The 20,933-nt window shown below is 36.9% G+C and overlaps 1 protein-coding gene across 1 annotated transcript in view; it reads right to left on the bottom strand.

Moving 5' to 3' along the window:
* ULK4 (unc-51 like kinase 4) overlaps window positions 1-20,933 on the bottom strand; it is a 219,221-nt gene that overhangs the window by 59,705 nt on the left and 138,583 nt on the right. Inside the window, 2 exon segments of the mRNA XM_009994107.1 lie at window positions 2,927-3,025; window positions 6,338-6,504. Coding sequence (XP_009992409.1) covers window positions 2,927-3,025; window positions 6,338-6,504 — 266 coding nt within the window.

Genomic DNA, 20,933 nt, shown 5'->3' with positions numbered 1-20,933 from the left:
TATTTGTCCTCTTTATGTTCGCACATGATTAACTGGTTTTTCAACAATAATACACAGAAGTCAGTAATCAACTACAAATTGTACTAGTAACACTATAACGAAGCAGCTTAGCACCAAAAGACAAGGAAAGTTCTCTCAAAGTTAGGACACAGAAAAGTGGAGGATCTAAGCCTAGGATCTAAATCTAGGATCTACAGATGAATGAAACTCCTTATATAGGTAGTGGCAAGGTTTCTGAAAAGTTTCTGAAAATCCACACTGAACTGAGTTCAGAAGTAAACTTTTTAAGGTTTTTCAGTGTAACGGTACATTAAAAAGTAGAAGGTATTTTGTATCTTGTTTATATATTGCTGTAAGTTCCAGTATACTAATCAAATTACATTTAAGTTCAAGTGGAGAAACATTACACAAAAAGCTAAGTGTAATTAACTTTTAAACACAAAGCTGCCAAGGAGAAGACTGCTCAATTTGTTTTTCTCTTATTGATCAGTTAAGGGCAGACTGATCATGGGATTCAATATTGAATTCTCCATATTTGCAGAGTTTTCTGCATGACAGAATTTGTCATTATAACTTCTTTTGCATTCTTAAAATCTCTGAAGTTTCATTTACATGCAATCCAGGTTTCCTACACTTGCTTTGCTACTCTCTAAGAGACAGACCACATCACAATTAAAGGAAAGGAAAATTGATTCTAAGTTTTAGATATTTTCAAGTTTAACTCACATTGATTTTTGAGGAATTATTAAGAGGGATAAACATGTAGAACTTGAGGAAAATAAACAAACAGACAAATAAATGGGGCATGGAACACTCACCTACTTGAGTGATATATACATCAGTGAGGGAAAGCAATTACTCAAAGTGACATAAGAGACTATAAATATGGTAAGAGAGGTAGAAATAGCAAATAAGATAAAATAATTTTACTTCAATATTTTAAAGTGATAGTTCAGAATTTAAGGACTCCATTATCTCCAGAAAATAAAGTTCACAAATAACTGAGTGTCTCAGAACAGTAATAAAGGGTTATGTAGCTACTGTGGAGGCTCTTGCTTCACTACACAGCTCAGTGAATATGTAGAACTACTGATAGCAGCTCCACAACATGAGCTTCTGTAAGCTCAAGTCTTTTTGAGGGGTAGGGAGAATATATATCTAGAGAGACCCACAAGACTTCACAAGGAATCTAGTCCTATTCAAAATTAGAGCATAAACCGTGTTAAACAAGTGGGTCCTAGATGTTAAAAATTATTATTCCTTTGTTCAAACTCTTCCAGCCTTAACAGGAAATGTTTAATGGCTTTTAATGGTTACAAAATTTACCAAATTTAGCTAAAATATCTTTCATATATCCAATCAAGCACATGTACAGAATGGTATGTACACGTTACAAGAGAAAAACCCTCACTTTTACAAAATCTTTAATAAAATTCTAGAGCAAAAAATTGACAAACAAAAAGAAGCAGCAGCAAAGATCTTTTCTCATAGGTTAAAATCAGCAGATTTTAAATTAGAATTTTAAACATACCAGAATCTGTAGAAATAAAGAACAAAGTAAAACCTAGTTGTAATTTGCAGTCATGCTTCTGAAATACAAGGGCAAGTTAGAATCTAATCAGTACATGCTAACTATACAATTATCCTATCCTTTAATTTAAAAGTCATAAAAGACTTCCAGGTGGTATAGCCTGAGCAAAGCTTGGCCTCTAATTTTTGGTTCTTTAGAGAGTTAATGGAATTTAAATTTATGTCTTATTTCACTTTAAAGGAACATTTGCATCTCTTCGTGTCTTACTATTTACCATATATAGTGATTAAAAAAATTAAAATAAAATAAATTAAAATAATTTATAAAGATGAAATATTATATAGTTGAAATTCAGTCACTTTATTTTAGGTCATTCAGTGAACATTTCCAAAAAACCTTTGTCAATGGCTGGTTAAAATTAATCCATGCAAGGAGGACTTAGCAACAAGTACAACGCCAAAAATTGATAAAAAAGGAATTGCACTTTTCCCCAAAACAGCAGGGCCACAGGTACTCATATCACAATACAAATTAACACCTATGCTTAAATGAGAAACAAAATCCAAAATTGGGGCTGGAGTAGAACACAGTGAATGTGATATGCCTCCAAGTGAAGTAACACAGAGAGGACTGTGCCATGGGGAAATTCTCACATACCATTTTAATGGCTTTATGTTGAATAAAAGGCTGAGGGACCCTCCAAAAACCATTCAGCTCGAGAAGCATTCCTTTACTACAAGCTATTGCAGACAGAGCCAATACAAATCTCCAGCAGAGTACGACGCAGACTGAGCTGATGGGATGAGTCAGGGCCACAATACAGCACTCTGTGGAGATTTCAATGCAATGCTGTGACATTTAGCAGACCCTGGAAAAAACTGACTTTAGACAGACAGACTTCAAAAACATTTATAGATCACCAGGGACCATTCTCACTCCTAAATCCCTCATGATCATGTTTAAATAAAACTCAGCTCTTGAGAAAAACTCAGAAGACTCAAAACGAAGAAAATTATGTTAAGTCATCACTCACAGAAAGCTAATTTTAAGTTTACAGGCTTCTCTAATGGTAGTAGTTCTTGGTTTCAAATTTTGAATACCATCCTTTCCCTATGCAGTGATCACAAGTCCATTCTAAAGGGCTAAAATTTGGCAACACCCATGTATCTGACATGAGAAACTGCAGCCTGTACCTTGTTCCACTTTTGTGGTTGGGACAGACTTACCTGGATGTCCCTGTGACCTATAATTTCTTAAAAATGGTTAGAATCCTTCCTTCCTACTAGCTTATAAACAGTGAAAAACTAGCAAACTGAGTTCTAAGATGTTGAATTCAATTGAATAATCCCAACTTCAGCAACATTCCAAAAGGCTTACAAACAAGCAAATTCTCACCAGCTGAATAAGTGGGCTAATTAGATCGGCCAAGGGTTTATTGATAACCAGAAGTTCTTCAGCAGCCTGCGTGTCCCCTCCTGTGCCAGATTTCTGTGCCTTAATAAGATAAGAAAAAACAAAAAGCAACCTTAGTAACTGTTCCATTATGAGAAACCAGTTCCATTAGGTGGTTGAAGTCTGAATGGAAGTTTGAAGGCGACTTGTACCCTCTTTTCTAGTTAAGTATTCCTAGGCTCCCAATGACCAGTTAACGCTCCCTGCGTCTGTAACAATAAGCACAAAGCAGAAGGGACTCCTGCTGTCATGCCCATTCTGCACAAGCTGAACATACTGACCTACATGACATTTCTTCAGCAAAATGCTATAAATTGTAAATGCAAAAGACATCTTGACAGCCATAAATGTTTTATGCATTTGTATTCTCTTTCAACATGACATGCCTATGTTAACATTGAAGTTCAACTACTCTTTTTTCTTTTATCGGGAGCAATTTTAAGAGCAACTCCAAACAAGAAAATCAAGGTGACTCAGCAATTTATGTCCAGTTTTGTCCTTCTGACTCACTTTGTATCCTGAAATATTAATAACATATTATAATAATTTAAATTAGCTGTCTTCCTGGGTCCGGGGTTAAGGACACTACTAGGAAACTTCCTAACCTGGTACAGCCCTCAAACTATTACCATTACTGCTCTTCCATATGGGTGGCAATGAAGCCACAATATGTAGCCCAAGGGTGATCACAAGAGACTTCAGAGCCTTGGCTTTGTAGGAATAGGGTCAACACATGGATGGAGCTGAACTTGGCAAGGGATGCAAAGAATAGTAAGGGCTTCTACAGGTATGTCGGCAAGAAGAGGAAGGTCAAAGAAAGCACACCTCCCCTGATGAACAAGACTGGCAAACTGGTGAAAACAGACAAGGAGAAGGCTGAGGTACTCCACAATAATTTTTTGCCCCATTCTTCACTGGCAACCACTCTTCCCATCCCTCTAGAGTGGATGGACCACAAGGCAGGGACTGAGGACACAAAGTCCCACCCACTGTAAGAGAAGATCATGTTTGTGACCACCTGAGGAACCTGAAGATATGTAAGTCTATGAGACCTGACAAGATGCATCCCAGAGTCCTGAGTGAATTGGCTGATGTAGTTGCCAAGACACTCTCCACGATTCTTGAAGAGTCATGGCAGTCCAGTGAAGTCCTGGGTGATTGGAAAAAGGGAACTATTGCACCCATTTTTAAGAAGAGTAGAAAGGAAGACCCTGGGACCTACTGACTTGTTAGCCTCATCTCTGTGCCTGAGAAGATCATGGAACAGATTCTCCTAAAAGCTATGACAAGGCACATGGAGAACAGGGAGGTGATTCAAGACAGTTAGAATGGCTTCACCAAGGGCAAGTCCTGCCTGACCAACCAAGTGGCCTTCTATGATGGAGTGACTACATCTGGGGACAATTGAAGAGCTACGGATGTCATCTGTCCGGACTTCTGTAAGGCCTTGGACACAGTCTCCCCAACATCCTCTCTCTAAATTAGAGAGACATGGGTTTGATGGGTGGACTGTTTGGTGGATGAGAAACTGGTTGGATAGTCACATCCAGAGGGTAGTGGTCAACGGTTCAATGTCCAGACAGAGACTGGTGACAACTAGTGCCTCTCAGGGGTCAGTACTTGGACAAATACTGTTTAATATCTTCATCAATGACATAGACAGTGGAATCAAGTGCACTCTCATCAAGTGTGTAGATTACACCAAGGTGAATGGTGCAGTTGACACACCTGATTGTAATTCTGACCATGAACATCCCCACTCATCAAAACACACTGCCATCCTAGGCAGTGTTAATTACGACTCATCTCTGCCCCAGGACTCCAGAAAGGTCTGCTTGCAAGATCCATGCAACTTTGGACCGTGACCCTCTAAAGTCTAGCTGTTAGAGAAAAATGTAAACATTTTGTCTGAAATACTCATGTAAAAATCTTTTTGTATGGTGTTTCATTTAAATCTTAATCCCAAAACTGTCATCCAAATGTAATAGCTGAGGACTTGCTTGGCTAAGTGAACACATGAGCAAGGCCCTGGAGAAAGGAGACATTATTACTCTTGATACTGATGAATCAAAAGGGAAGAATTTTGAAATAAGAGAGATCTGAAAAGCTGTTTCTCCAGGTAGTAAGACATTGGTATTTTCCTCCCTAAGACTCGCCACAAACACTTTGAATGCAGAAGTCCAAGAAGGGTAAAAGAGAAGACAAAAAAAGCAAGTGTTTATATTAATCAAGAAAGGGAAGTAAAGACACGTTCGCTTGGGCAAAATTTACAATGGCTCTTTCTGATTAATGCTTGGATGAGAAGAAAGACATCCTCCCTCAGGGATACTTGACTACTTACTTTAACTGTTATATATTTAGTGTCTTTGGAAAGAGAATGAACATCACTAAAGAAACGAAAGTTTATGTATGTATATAAAGTATACACATTATAGCACATTTAAACCTACATGAAGTCACTACATACAGTCAAATCAAGACTGCAAATTACTTTTAACTTTTTACTTTTTTACTTTTTTATCACCTGTGGAACATGATATGATGACACTGCTCCAAAACAGATATGTAAATTAACCTGAACCTTTGTGCCAAAACACAAGTACTTGGATACAGTTATCGCTTACATATAAAAAGCTTCAATAAAAAGGATACCAAGTGGAGGTAGTATCATCTGTAAAAGTAAACTTAAGTGTCAAAAATGAATAATAGGAGAAAATTTGATTCTGTATTTTCAAGTTCTGTTTTACAAGGAATCGTATTAAGAAGATCCCTATAAAAACAGTCTAAGAATATTTGCTATCACCACTGTGATGCATTTATTGACACCTGGATAGTGGAATATTATGTAGATGCATGGCAAATATCTTTCTGAGCTCCTTTTATATGGAGGTGGAAGTCTTCACTGGAGGAGGAAGTCCTACCAATGCCATGATTCACAATGATTGAGACAGAAACTTGGAGGACCAAGTGATCAGCGTAAGAGAGCGAATACTTTTGTTGACACACATGCAGAGGTGACCCGTGCTTTTCAAGCACAGCAATCATGTGCAATTCATGATAAAATATACTGGGTTTTGCAGAGTAATCTTTTTCTTTTGAAATGAATGGAAGAAAAAGGCTTTGAACTATCACTGAGCAAATGCTGAAGTACAGAAACGAGAGTCAGCTAGGATCTGTGTTTCCAGCATAGTGAGGCTGGTATGAATAGTCTAGCCAAGTAAGCACATGGAACATGGATATGCAGTTGAAAAGACACACTCTTTTCACAACAAACTAAAAATTCAATACAATCAGAATAGTGGATATCTAAAAATTGTTGAAGATGGGGATGACTCCAGGAAACACATTCCATACCTGTAAAGTCTGGCGCACAATGTTTACTGTGTACATCAGCATACAGTGCAAAATGTTAAGCAAGGACAGAAGCAGGGCATTTGCAGTTTTGGTGCTGCTTTTGTAATTTGCCTCCAAGTACAGAGCCACGGTTTCTATTAGGAGATTACATACGTGACGAGTCAGTCCTAGATAGAAAGGGAGACAAAAAAAAAAAATAGACTCTCAGGAAAAGAACAATGTGGAAAGTAGCCCAGTTAAAAAGAACAGATTAGCCTAAAACCAAATTTTGCATACATTATGAATACTTATTAAATTTCCTTTTTTTCTCCATCATTATAATTACTTCCTCTTCTGTTCAGAGCAGCTCACAAAGGGAGCTAAACTGATACAATCAAATTTGCTAACTGCATGGAAAATTATGTAACTTTCATTAAATGCATACTTTAAATCCTAAACTTTTCTGTGGCATGCTGCTACAGAAGGCTCCTTCACAACACTTCTGGTTACAAGAATTAAGCAATTTCTCCAGGCTTTTACAAAATTACATATTAAGGTCTTCCAATTACAACCCTCCTCATCTGCTTGCATTGTAGAATTGAACAGTCATGCTTAACATAAAGTAGCTTCAAAAGAGTATTATAAATAAAATACTGAATACTACATCTAAAATGTTATTAAGATCTGATTGAGTGGTGGTAGTAAAAAGTTTCCTGAAAATATCTTCTTGTCTTCAAGCTTTTTTTGTTTTTTTCAGCTTCTTTGGAAGTTAATATCATCAGCCTCTGTAGCTTGCTTAACCGAGAAATCAACTCACAGAAAAAATATGATCCATTTCAAGGCAACACTAATACAATTTAGAATCTTTCTTAGTTTCAAATACAAAGTGACTGAGTTAATTCTCTTTTATCACAATCCTTTTCTTTCAGAGTTTCATAAAGAAGGAAAGATATTTTGTTCCTCACCAAGAACATAATAATGTTTATAAACTATGTTATTTTAAACTGACAATTAGCTATATTGGGACTTGTGTGCACACAGGTAGTAACATTGTACTATATTAGCATATTAGCTTCATCCCCATGACTTTTAAAAATGACTGAATTATTGAATTGATTTCACTGAAGTATAAAGACACCTTTTATAAATTGTCCTTTAAAAAGTAATTGTACGTATATTTTTACAAACAGCAGAACAAGAGTAAAATGAGACATTGTAGAATATAATATGTAATTATACCATTCAGCTTTTAAGAGTAGTCAAATTTGTGTGGTGTCAAACTATTTTTGCTTTGAAAGCTGCCCCATCAATTAACTAAACTTCCATGAAATTTTTTCCTATTCAGCATCCTTACTACTTTCCTCAGGAAATTAAATAAAAAACATTCATTTAGAATACAGCTATGGGTCACAATCATTAAGAGTTACAGTCTCTTTATATCTCACATCTTTCTGAGCTTCTGTGATGACTAACATTATTCTTCCAAAACTGTTTGACTGATGGACTACAGCTCAGGCTAAGCTTTCAATTTCTGGGGTATTGTCTGCATAAACCAAACTCTCAACATTATATCAGTCTAATCTTGCACATTTAATTTCCTTTCCCCCTGTTTAAAGTACAGTTTCTGTTGCAGTTCTGAACACTTCATGCAAAAGTGAGACAGCATGAAGAGACATATTTAAGTGATGTCACCAGTACTTACCAAGAAGAAAACGAACAGATATAATTGTGTGTCTACCCAATACAAAACTTGAGGTCATTCTGTGCCTTTTTTCACCAGGTTAAATTAGAATAAAGCTAAGGAAACAGTCCAGTAACAGTTGGTCCCTACCAAAGCAGGCTCTGCAAAACTGTCTGCAGAAATATGCCCAAGTACACTCTGTTTCTCCCTGTTTATGGCCACAAAAACCACTGCCACATCAAAATGAACGTGTCATGTCTGTGATTTCTAGATGGCTTGCGTATAACCCTTAAGACAGTGACTTTGAGATTATCACTGCCAAGACCTCTTTCAAATGAAGGCATCGTATGGGTGATCATAAAAAATTTTTAGGCAGTAGTCCTCTCTGCATTTCTAGCACTAAGTAGGGAATGACTAGTAGTGAATGGAACAACCGGACCTATGATTCTGATCTGCAATTGTTTCCCTTTCCAGTTGGAAGAGAATAACTAGTTTATTCCCTGGCCTGTACCAGCCTGCATCTCACAACTGCCTCCCTCCTGCTGTTTGGTGAATGGGGAGGTGAAATCAACACTCAACCTTCTTATCATGCAGAGATACAAATAACATAATCAGCTAGATTTTATTCTCTTGGAGCATTTACATCCTAAGCCGATGTGCATTAGCAACGCCTGAAATACAGTAGAATATTCACATGTACTTAGCTAACAAAAACATCAGAACTGGCAAATTTTATATAGATTTACACATACTCACAAAAACTTACATATACAAAGATACACATGCTAAATTTGGAAATCTGGGGGGAGAAAACCCACAGCTTTTCCTGGAGTTAAAATACCTTAGGAAAATTTAACACTTCAAACATTTATAATAAAGACATTTCAAATAAAACACTGGTGCAAAATGTTCCCTAACACACTGCATGATTCATACAGAAAGCTGAGAAACACTTGGTTCCAAAGATAAAAAAATAAACCAGACTGACCTCTTGCCAAGTAAGTAAATTTCTAGACATACTCTTTGAAATACTTTCTTCTGTCACGATATAATGAAAATTGGAGGCCACAATTAGACGTAAATATAATTTTTGCTTACACCACAAGACAAAATACACATTGTTTGCCCTCAAAAGAGAAGATTGGTAACCTGGTATAATTTACAGTGACCATGACAAAATTCAATAGAAGTTTAACAACCTTGGCCAATGGTACTGTAACCAATTTACTCAAAAGGTAGCTCTGAAGACCAACACAGGAATGTCTCAGCATTTCAGAAATTGAATCCCAAAATAGATAGTCTTAAAAAAGAGGATGCAATTCTAAAAAAAGGAAAATGTACTCATAATTCATTAAGTCGTCATATAAAAACTGGATATGGATCTCCAAGTTTCAGAAGACACATTTAAGATTTTCTGCCAGATTTTACAAGTGGTTCAAGACCCACATGTTTCTTAAGTTCCAATAAAGCCTAAAAAAGTGTTTCTCTTAAAAAACCACTTCCAACAATATATTTTTGAGTTCTTTTTAACAGACGTAAGTTTCTTATGCAGTAATTTTCAACTCTTCATTAGAAAGTCAAATAAGCTCATCCAAAAGGCACACCCTGTGCACTCCTGAACTTTTGAAGTGGTGAATCTGAATTTGAATTCTGTACCATAGTGAAGAGTTAAGCACAGCTAAATTAAACCCAAGGAATATAGTTCTACTGAGATAAACTACATATTTTAAGTATGCTGTTACTTTCAAATATGTTGCACACTGTTGCAAACAGTCCAGATTGTCAAGAGAAAAGTGTTAGTGTGAGTTTACACGGGTATGGTAATGCATCATAATTTAATGATTAATTAAAAACTTAATTAACTTATAGGGTTTTTTGTTACTCTAATAATTTGCAAGTTTCAGCCAACAAAATAGAATCTATAATATAATTTGTAGCTATAATTATTATTCCAGTAGTTCATAGTGCACCAGTCATGCCTTATATTTATTTGTAAAAGGAAGATCTTCAAAATATCATGTTCCAGTGCAGTTCTCTGCTATTCAGATTTTGCAGAAAAATAATGTAAAATGTGGATTTTGCATTAGAATGATTGTGTTTATAAAGTAACATGTCTGGAATGAAGCAAACAAAGAACCTGTTCTAATGGCAGACCAAGATTCATAATATGTCTTGAAAGGACTGCATCCAAAATCCCTAGCTGCAGTTTTACATCATTTGACAAACCTAGGATTCACAGCAGAGTATTTGTCCTGCCCAGAGACCCCTGCAATGAAAAGAACATGTCACTGATAGTGTTTCATGAATGTGGACTGTGATGACTATGCTTGTGTTTTACAAATCTATTCAAAAGATAAAAGGAGTCTTTTGGCCCATGATACAGCTCATTGGACAGAATGTGCCATGATACTTTCTAGAATGAAAGCTGAGAGGAGAGATTTTATTCTCACCTATTAGCAACACAGATAAAGGAAAAGAAATCCTCACTTCCAAATCATATGAAACATCAAAAGGCCAGCCTAGGAAGCAATCTTCTAGGCAATCCTTTCATGCCTGCCAGCAATTAGACCATTCAACAAACCTGCCTGCTTTCAGCTGAAGAAAATGTTGGAGCAGGTGCATTTCCTCTGAACAATGCCACCACACAGCCACACAGCCAGCAGCAAACCCCTCAGCCCAGCAAAAAGGTTTCTCTTTGTTCCTCTCTATATGATGCTCTCTGGAGAGCTGTTTTTCCTATTTGTATCACACCCACATAACTGACTACCCAGGGATATTACTGGATATCTATCCACCAGACTTTTATTCCTTCTTTACTTACAGAGTGGACCTGCTTGAGTTTTTTGGTTTTTTTGGTTTTTTTTAATTACTCAAAATAATACCAAATTGGGAACTAGAAATTATACCACCAGACTAACTAGGAAACATATTTCATAGTATTTTTAATGTTAATTGCAAAACTCAAAAATATGATTAAGAAGAAACATAGGCTTGTAGTCCAGTAGATTCTATCACATAGGAATTAGCTTCTCAGTAACTGACCATTTAATATAATTTACCATGTCATAAAGATTAATTAGAAAAACTTATTTACCTACATAAACCTGGGATTTAATTTGAATCACAGGCATACTACTCAAGGTCTACTCTCTTGAACAACTGCAAATAGACGACATAAAGCAAATGGTATATTTGGGGTAATGTCATCTTTTGAAGAGGCTTGTTGCTTACATTGCTCTTTTTCTTTATTATTTGTTACTGTTCATGTTTTAGGTAATATTTGTGTTAGTACTACAATATTACTGAGGGAAGAATAAACTAGGATAGAAAATTAGGTCACTACAGATTTCAAGATTTGGTGAGTTATGGATGCCAGACCAAGTGGAAAGAAAACAATAGGGCTGTTGAACATATAAATTAAATGACTGATGCCCTGAAAATTATTTACTAGTCTCATCTTAAAAATTCATAGCATCTAAAGAGGAAAATTTTGCACATATTGGATAGTCTCTTCCTAGTACTGGGATAATGACTGGACATTTTGTAACTGAATAAAGAATTGCTACATTTGAGGAACAAAATCTCTTTGAATTTATCATGCTGCAGTGGTCAAGGCTCTCCAGAGCTTACCTTTGTGGGAAGAGACTGTGGCTCTGCTTTTCCTTCACATATGGCAGGTAAGGGCACTCACTAGTGGTGCCCAAGCAGGTCTTCCTACCCTCACACACATTAAAATGTGAGTGGTAAGGATTATAACAATCACAGAGAAGCCAGTCATCACCTTTACTACAGCTGAGTTGAAAGTAGACTGGGAAGTATTATGTTAGCTTGAGTGTGCATGCCTGAGAACAGAGGCCTGACATTCTCAATGGTAAGATATTTCTGCTTTAACTCAAAGCATGACATAACTCTACTTTTTCAGGACTGGCAACATTTAGTGGTTATTGCTAGAAGGCATTTTATAGGTGGCATCTTTCACTTGTGAAGAAAGAGCATAGAATTGATAACTCCCCAGGGAACCATGTCAAACTCTACCCAGCCAAAGAGAATCCTCCCAGCATGGGAATTTACCTTCTTCTAAAATGTAATATATGGAACAAACTTGTAGGTGATTCAGACCAACAGGTATTTAGAACAGAAAACTAAAAGATAGAAAATCAAGTAGATTCTCTCATTAAGGGGGAAAAAAAAATATAGTAAAAATGTAACTTGAACAATTTAGGAATAATAAAATCACATACCATTAAATATGCTTGACTGGTTAATTAAAAAATAGTAAAATACAATAAATTATACCAACTAGGTAAGACTGTGGTTGTTCTGTATGAAAAGATGTGATTAGAATTACAAACACAGAAGAGGAGTACTTCTGAAAGTATCACCACTCGTCCATTGGGAGCTCCTGATTTGCTGCTGCTTTTGAAAATGGAAAAAAAAAAACACCAAACAGCAAAAAAACCCCAACAAGAACAACAACAAAAAAACACCCACAAAGCGAAAAAGAAAAAGGAAAAAAGGGATTTCCCATCTTAGAATCTCCTTAAGGTTTCTGTGACAAAATTTCAACTGAATTCAAGTTTTTGTGTTAGACTGACTCAACCATACTGTAATTAATTCAGAAAAGATATCCAAGCTGTTTGAAACTAAGTTCAAAGCACACATGTTTACATAGCATCAAAGTTTTGAAGGCAGGGGATTTTGTTCCAGACAACATTTGCTGAGATGGTTCTCATTCCTAGGAGTATAACTCATTGAACATGAACACAAAGTTGTTCAACAGGGATAGAATGAAGAATCAGACAGTAACTTTCCTCTGAAAATAATGATAAAACATCCAAATACTTTCTAGGTCTATCTGAAAAAGAAATAGCCGAGATTTTTATGAGAGAATACTATATAACTATGGACTGTAATGATGTCCAGGGCACATACTCACAGTGTTGATAGGAAATTAATAGTGTCTCATCTTAGTAGTCAGGTTTGATTTGCTTGGCATCACAGTCTCTAGAAATGCTATCTGCTTCTTAAGTTCTGTAAGTAGTTGAGAATAATTGGGCATTTGCTAGAAAAAGATAAGTGAAAAACACAGCAGAAAGGTAGGATCCACTGAATATGCACACACAGACTTGAAATGCTCATATCAGGCGCCTTGTGGGACTGCATATAAGGAAACATTTCTTTTAAAATTATTTATTAAAATTAAACTTTTGCATTTCAGAGAGGAAATTTAGTACCCAGCAGAGTAGTAAGCTTTGCTGCTGGTTCTGTCACTAATACATATGGTATGTACATCACAAATAGGCTGCTTTTTGTTGATTGGGGAGCATAAGGCCCTTGATGCCTGTAAAATTGAGTACTATCATCCCAAGAGGTATCTGACAATGCAGCACAGTACAATGCCAAGGCTGCCTAACAGACATTGATTTTATAAACAGCTTTCTTGATGGCAAACACTAGTTCTTCCCAGCTGTTTGCTAGTGATCCATTGTTGGAGGTTATTACCCCTACAATTGTGTGTGAGCGTGCATGTGTGAGACAGAGAGGATGCAAGTACTCCTTAGTCTCCCCTGACAAGCTGTGCCAGGCTGCTCTGAACTGCTCCATCAGGCAGCCTGCATTAACCCTTCTGGTTCTGCCTGAAACAGATGCACACATTCAAACGGCCCTTCTAGCTGGAAGATCTGTGAAGGGATGGAGGTAATACAGTGACTTTATGGAGTATACCTTTCAAATATTTCTATCCCAAGTTGTGCATATATTAAACACCCAACCTCCATTCTTTTCATAAGGATTTAAGCATTTTTGTAGGTAGTCTTTCAATATGTCAGTTGTGAAGTACTTGCAAGCACAAACTTCCATCATACAAAAAAATTAAATAGACCAAGACTTCAATAAGATAAAATCACATTGTCTGGCTTGACTATTATTGCTGCTAAGTAAACTTTGTAGTAGCTTTTCAGCTAGGTATTTTTCCCCATATGTTGGAGATAGATTAGAGATGGTAGTCTGTTTTATAGCATGTTTTATAGCATATGTTTTATAGCATAGTAATTCTACAGTCAGATCCTGCTACATGTTGTTTCATCCCCTACAAGGTGTCAACTATAATAAAAGTCTTGGTTTTGTCAGATGGAAGTTAGATGATGCTTAGGAGATTTCCCAAGCAGCAGGTTTTAACAGTCTGTACAAGAATCTTACTCTCTGACAGGCAACAGTCTTCAACACCTCCTCTAAAACTAGCCCGAGATATTAGTGGTTGCTAGTTCACAGCTACATGGAAAAACTTCTGCTTGCATGTTGTGAATTAATAGACAGTGTAAGCTTTTTTTTAGAAAAACAAAGGCTGCATGAAGTCCTCAAATTAATAGCAAAAACTAGACAAAAAGTTCTCCACTAGATTAAAATGTTATTTTTGTTCAATTAGGAGTTCTTTGCATTCAGCAAAATTCAGAGTCAGTAAAGTCTTGATACAGAATTTTTACTTAATTCCTCAGAAAGATCAAGCCTGCAACAATTACCAGATGATAAAATACATGGAGAATTTATATCCTGGGCTTAATTTAGAACTAGAACTTTTTCTAAAGAGATTTCCCTTTTAATAATAGACTTCCTGTCACACAAGATTAAACCTGATTTATCCACTTCAAATATCTTAACATGCTTCTGCTTTGGCATCAACTTTCCTTTCTACGAGAATCCTTGAGAGGCCACATTCAAACTCTGAGAGCTGCCTTTTTGACAAAAGCTGTGCAGCCCAGGTATAAACAGCCTCAGAATGCAGATACAGACCTAAACTGTTGTCACAAATTGACAGCATTTGACAGCTTTGAATGACATTACCAGCACTAACTGCTCCAGCTAGGCCCTCAAGAGTCCCTGGACTGAGAATGATGAGGATCAATGAACCTTGGCTTCAGAAAATTCTCCAAAGTTTTCCAACAGTTTTAAATTGCAGAAATAAACCACAGATGACTACTGATTCCACATATATTCAGCAAAGAATAAGAGTAAAAACTCTATACATTTCCATACTGAAAAGTCAGCTCTGTAAAAAAAGACATTAAATATTCCTACTCCTTTTGGTCTATTTACCTCAGCGTTCCATAGGATGAAAACTTGCAGAGAACAAATACTTATATCAAGTGACAGTCTTTTACAACTGTTACAAACAGACTGAAGCACAAAAGCAAAGGGTAGAGTACCCACTAAATGGAATTTGCTGCTGTTTATTACAACAAAACTGAATCTATACCACAGATTCCTGTAACATCCTGCATCATTCATCAACTAAGTTTACAACAGAAATGAAAGCTGACAACCAGTAATTGCAACTGTCCAAGGTGGCCTTGGTGTATCTAAATGTACATGACCAAAAGCTTTAAACAGAGGTCAGGGTGTTACATGACAGTAAATCTTGTTGTGCAGCTATGACCAATTCTGAAGCCCTCAACATAAGAAGTACATAGAGCTCCTGGTGAAAGTCCAGCCACAAATATGATCCAAGGAGCCGGAGCACCTCTCCTACAACGACAGACTGAGACAGTTTGGGTTGTTCAGCCAGGAAAAGAGAAGGCTCCAGGGAGACCTCATACCAGCCTTCCAGTATCTTAAAAGGTAGTGAGAAGACAAGGGATACTGGCTTAAATCTGGAAGAGGGAAGATTTAGATTAGACATTAGGAAGAAATTATTTAGCATGAGGTTGTGAGACACTGGCACAGGTTGCCCAGGGAAGTTGTTCATCCCTGGAAGTGTTCAAGGCCAGGCTGGATGGGGCTCCAAGTAACCTGATTGAGTGAGAGGTGTCCCTGCCCATGCAGGGGGGTGGAACTAGGTTCCAACTCAAACCATTCTATGATTCTATGTTATTATTCCTTTAAGTAAGGTACCTTAGGCATATGTCTGGTTTTATTTGCATGGATGCTTGTTCTAGTTTGACCTATCCATGATTTTCAACCTTACCTGTGTATATGGTAACAGACTGGGTAAGAGACTGGCTCAGTGACCAGTCAGGGTTAAATCATGACAGTACCTTTCCTCTTCTCTCCACCATGTCTGCTCTGTGGGCCATAGGTGTTTAATAGGCATTAATGTCCTACAGGGTCCCAGTAACTTTATCAACTTGTTCCCACACAGGGAGCTTCCAGCATGGTGTCCCCAAGGTGTGCTTCATGTGTCCCTTCTTACGCACCTTAGCCACTACCACTATGTACCCACATTTCTCCTCCTGTCTGCTTACGCTCAGATCACTGATTCTAGAAAACAAATTCAGGTAAATAAATTAAGTTTAATCTTTTTGTTTTATAAGATAGACAAGGGGTTGTGGGGGGTAAAGGGGAACTTGCAATGAAAGGCTCATGTTCCTTTACTCCTCCTTCATTTTATCACAAGTGAAGAGACAAACATCAAGAATGAAAAAATTGAACAGCAGCTTGAAACAATGAAGTAATATCCTCAGTATTTTCCAAAATAATATGCTCAGCAATAGATTAAATACAGGTCACTGCTCCATCTAGGATTCAGAATTGCAATAGATATCCTACAGAATGGTGGCATCAGGACATATTTGATATGGATTCCCTTTGCTTATATGAAGAAACACTTTTTCTGGTTCAGAGAGAGTTTAATATGTCAAACAGCTTTAGGTGTGCCCAATGAGGTTCAGTACAGGAGCACACACATTTTTCCAGATGGAACCAATATGCAGTTGCTACCTGTAAATATCTAAGATCTGCTCAGACTTTTGGATCTGCTCTGTTTTAAGTAGGTTGTCCTTTGCCTTTGTTCATCAACATTTTTGGAAAGACAGAACTGACCAGGCTTAATGAAGATTGTGCATTAAGTGAAAGGGACTTGAAGTAGGCTATGAAAAATGAAGTCTGAACCTATGCCAAGTAAAAGCAGCTCTGATGGGGAGACCAGAGGAATTAAGATCTGTGAAACTGGACTGTCAACAAATTATGCAAGAACTGAAGAGAAGCTGCAAAAAGTAGATAGCAGAAATGCGAGGCATATGCAATTAAGTTTGCTAGACAAGCCATTTCATGGCAAGTAAAGGTGAAACATTTTGCACAACTTGGCCTGCCAGAATACTGCACTGAACTGGGACAGTGGGCTACAACTCAGTGTGGGAGACTGGGCACCACAGGCAGCACCAACACTGGCCAGCTTGATGGAACTGAATTAGGAAGTTATTGTAAAGAGTATTGCCTTCTGGACGTGTTGCTGTCACTGGTTACAAGCATCACCATAGGCACGCCTTTCACAAACAGAGGTTTTCTTGCATGAGGCAGAGCCCCAGTCAATTCTTGCACTCAGTCCAGACTGAGTACCTCTGTATTCAGGCTGATCCTGTAATGCACAGAGCCAGTCTGAGTGACTGCCTGACCCATATGCCTGGACAGGCAAAATCTTGTAAGCAATGCTGTTCTTTCCATATCTTCTGTCAAAATTCTGTTTTTCTTGTAAGATGAATAATGGCATAAACCTCCACCTCACATAATTCTGGGTTGGCTGGTGGGATCAAAACATACAATATCTGTCTGTGTTTGAAAAGGACACAGCTAGTTCTTTCAGCAAAAATGTGTATTGGAAAGACTGGTGAGCCATCATGGGTAATTTTAGTGTCTTTTCAGACTCTATGTAATACAAATAGCAGCAGTAGTTTTGCTGTCATCCAGGGACATAAGTCGTATCTCATGGCTGTATTGTTGGCTAAAAAGCTCTATTTCACAATCTGGGCATGTTAGCTAGGGCATAATATATTTTAAAAGTGTTAATAAAACCATTAACAACACTTTACTGGATTTTTCTCAAGTCTCACAGGAACAGGGGTGAGAGGTTTTTGAATACACAACCTGCAATGATGAGCAAAGAAAGAAAGGCCCTCAGGAAAGATAAGACAAGATGAAACTAAATGGCTGCAGGTGAACAAGAAGTTTCCACCCTTTCTTCCTTTTCAAAAGGTGGGTGGTAATGTGGAAAAAAAACCCCAACACTTCCCAGTTTTTACAGTCTCCTAAAAGACAGAAAAGAGCATTAGATTTTACAAAGATATCCCATTTCTTCCCCTATTCATATTAAAAATTCAAAGGGAAGCACATATCTCTTTCTCAGCCAAAAAGAAGGAATAGCTAGCTGATGCTGTATCTTCTAACAATGTGGAGATATCTATAGAAATCTTTAAATCCTATTCATGAAACAAAAACCTGCAGTGTTTATCAAGTTAGGGCCTCTTTAAATGGAAAGTTACACCGGTTTGCTTAAAACTCAGATCTGAAACCCATCGTATGTGCTTGAGCACAGGTCTTTGCTAACACACTTGTCTTCATAAGCCCTTCTTACATAAATATAATCTTGATCCAACTAGAAAAAAGGCTTAGGCTAAAATGAGACAAAATATTTCTTTTTCAAAAAAAAGAGTGGACACATAAGATTGTACCACATTTATGACAAGTATTTTTTTAAAAATCAAATGGTATAATGAGGTAAGCAGCTACATTTTTGTCAGAGCAGCTTAAATAACCACTGTCCCTCAGCTGGACATTTCAACTGTACATCAAAGGTTCCCCCAACAGGTGACTTAAAAAACTGACTATGTGCACATACGTGGCCATAAATGTAGCATGAATACAAATATATATGTAATTAATTACCATATCAAATCTACAAGGCATTGACCAAATGCTGTAGGAAAAACTCAGTTTATAACTCCTAGCTAAAGTGTGGTAACTTGACTAAATAACAACACACACACCTGAATATATTCTGCCTTAAGATGGTGGAAAATCCATGTATAGACATGGATCTCTGGCTTTAGACTTCAAAAGAAATTTACTTATAGAAATTATTTCTTAAATATAAAATGCACATAAAAATACAAGATTTGGAAAAACTGAGCTAAACAATATTATGAAATTAGATCCTGAACAGCAAAAGTAAACATCTGACTATAAAGACTATATATGAACATAGTAAGTTAGGTAAAATTTCCAAAATAAAATATATTTACATGAAAAAACATGAACATCACAGGAAAAGTTCCAAGTACTATAGACTACTACTTTGAGTACAAATTTGGACTCTCAAAAGGCTTTAAAAATGTAAAGAGCTTCAGTTTCTCCATTATATCATACCTTTACTGCTTCAAAGAGAAAATTATTTTAAAGTTTAAGTGTCCACAAACAGTTTAAACAGATTGTTTTGTGAGATAAACACATTTTTTCAGACCATAATTTTCCTGCAAATAACTTAGAAGAGGAAAATATCTGGCCATCTGGGAGCTATGACAAGTATTGAAAACATCTAAACCAAAACAAAAATCCCAAACCATTCTTTAAACTACTGAAAACCATCAGACCACTACATAGATCTGGTCCTGCCAAAACTAGTGCTTGCTTTTAGCAACCGACAAAGTGAACTTCTTTCAGTAGGATTTAGTGAGTGCACCTCGAGAAGACTACTATCCTAGAGGACAAAGTCATGATTGATGTAGCTTGATTTTGTGTACAGTGCTTTGTACCTTTGCAACTTTATTATAAATTGGCAGCAATACATTGTTTTCATACTGAAATTTTACTAACAACTAGAATAGAAAAATATATGAATGCTCTAACAGCTATGGCATAGTAACTGTATTCAAACTGAGCCTCTTTTCAAATACATGGTTACATTTTTAATTTCATCCTTTCATATGATTTTTTAGCTAACAAAATATATCTGACAAGCTATACGAGGACAGCATTATAATTAGATTTTAATTAATTGTCTGTAACAAATAGTTTGTGTCATCATTAGTTAACTTACAGCTAATACGGTAGCTATTCCACCTAGTCACTCATTTTCCCTCAAACTGAACAAATTCACCAGTCCTAACTTATGATTTGGGTTGCACTTCAGAGTACTAGTGTGTCTAACAGTAACATTTTAACTAGACTGCGGAAAAAGCAGCACCTAGAATTCATGCAAAGCAAAGAGTCTCTGGGGGGAGGGGGGGCAGAAATAGCATAGAATCATAGAATGTAGTGGGTTGGAAGGGACCTCTAAAGGTCACCTAGTCCAATCCCCCCTGCAATAAGCAGGAACATCTCACACTAAAACAGATTGCTCAGAGCTGACCTTGTCTTTGCTTATGGTAGGAGGGATTTTTGTTTCCCTGGTCTCCATCCTGTCAGCCACCAACTTGAGAGCTGTGAGGAGAGGGGTTGTGAGTGAAAAGGAGCATGAGGTTTTGCAGGTTACTTCCTTTATTCCAGTCCTGAGTTTGTCATCAGGAAACCTTCAGATTTCCAAACCCACAAATACAAAATCAATGCCTTACATTTTGGCATAAAAATCTCATTTTTAAAATGAGTTTGCTACTTCCAAATATTATCAGTCAGTGTAATTGCTCATGCAAAACTGTAAGTCTTAGTTTTTTCTAGAAATTGGATAGACATAAAAAATGTTTATTATGGTTGGCATATTACAAATGCAAATCCAGTCCAAGTCTTGAAATGGCTATATTTATTGAACTAACTTCCCACCAGTAAACTAAGCTGATCAGTTAAATCATCAGATTTCTGCATAGAGCTTCTAAGACTAGAATATCATAGAATGAAAAATTTTAAAACATTTTTTGTTATTACTCCTTTCTCTTCCACCAATGAAGTGTTAAAATGAGATATCTTAGGTCATTTAATCAGGCAGCTATGCTGCAAGATGATCTGCTTGGCTGGCCACAGGGATAGTATCAGCAAGCCTACTTCAGCCACAGAGAAGGCCAGTCCTCTTTGCAGTAGAGCACTAGCAAGACAAGATGCAACAACTGTTGAACCTTTATTAACTTATTTTATCCTTTGAAGTCTTATCAAGCGTGCTGTGACATTTTGTGCCTTATGGGTACAGCTCTCAACGACAACAGAGTTGGTTCTACTTGAATGGCATAACTGTTTCTCACA

Source organism: Chaetura pelagica, unplaced genomic scaffold (assembly GCF_000747805.2).
Source record: "Chaetura pelagica isolate M959 unplaced genomic scaffold, ChaPel_1.0 scaffold642, whole genome shotgun sequence".
Classification (NCBI taxonomy): domain Eukaryota; kingdom Metazoa; phylum Chordata; class Aves; order Apodiformes; family Apodidae; genus Chaetura; species Chaetura pelagica.
The sequence above is the reverse complement of the archived record's forward strand: the minus strand, read 5'-3'. Positions and strand labels throughout refer to the sequence as shown.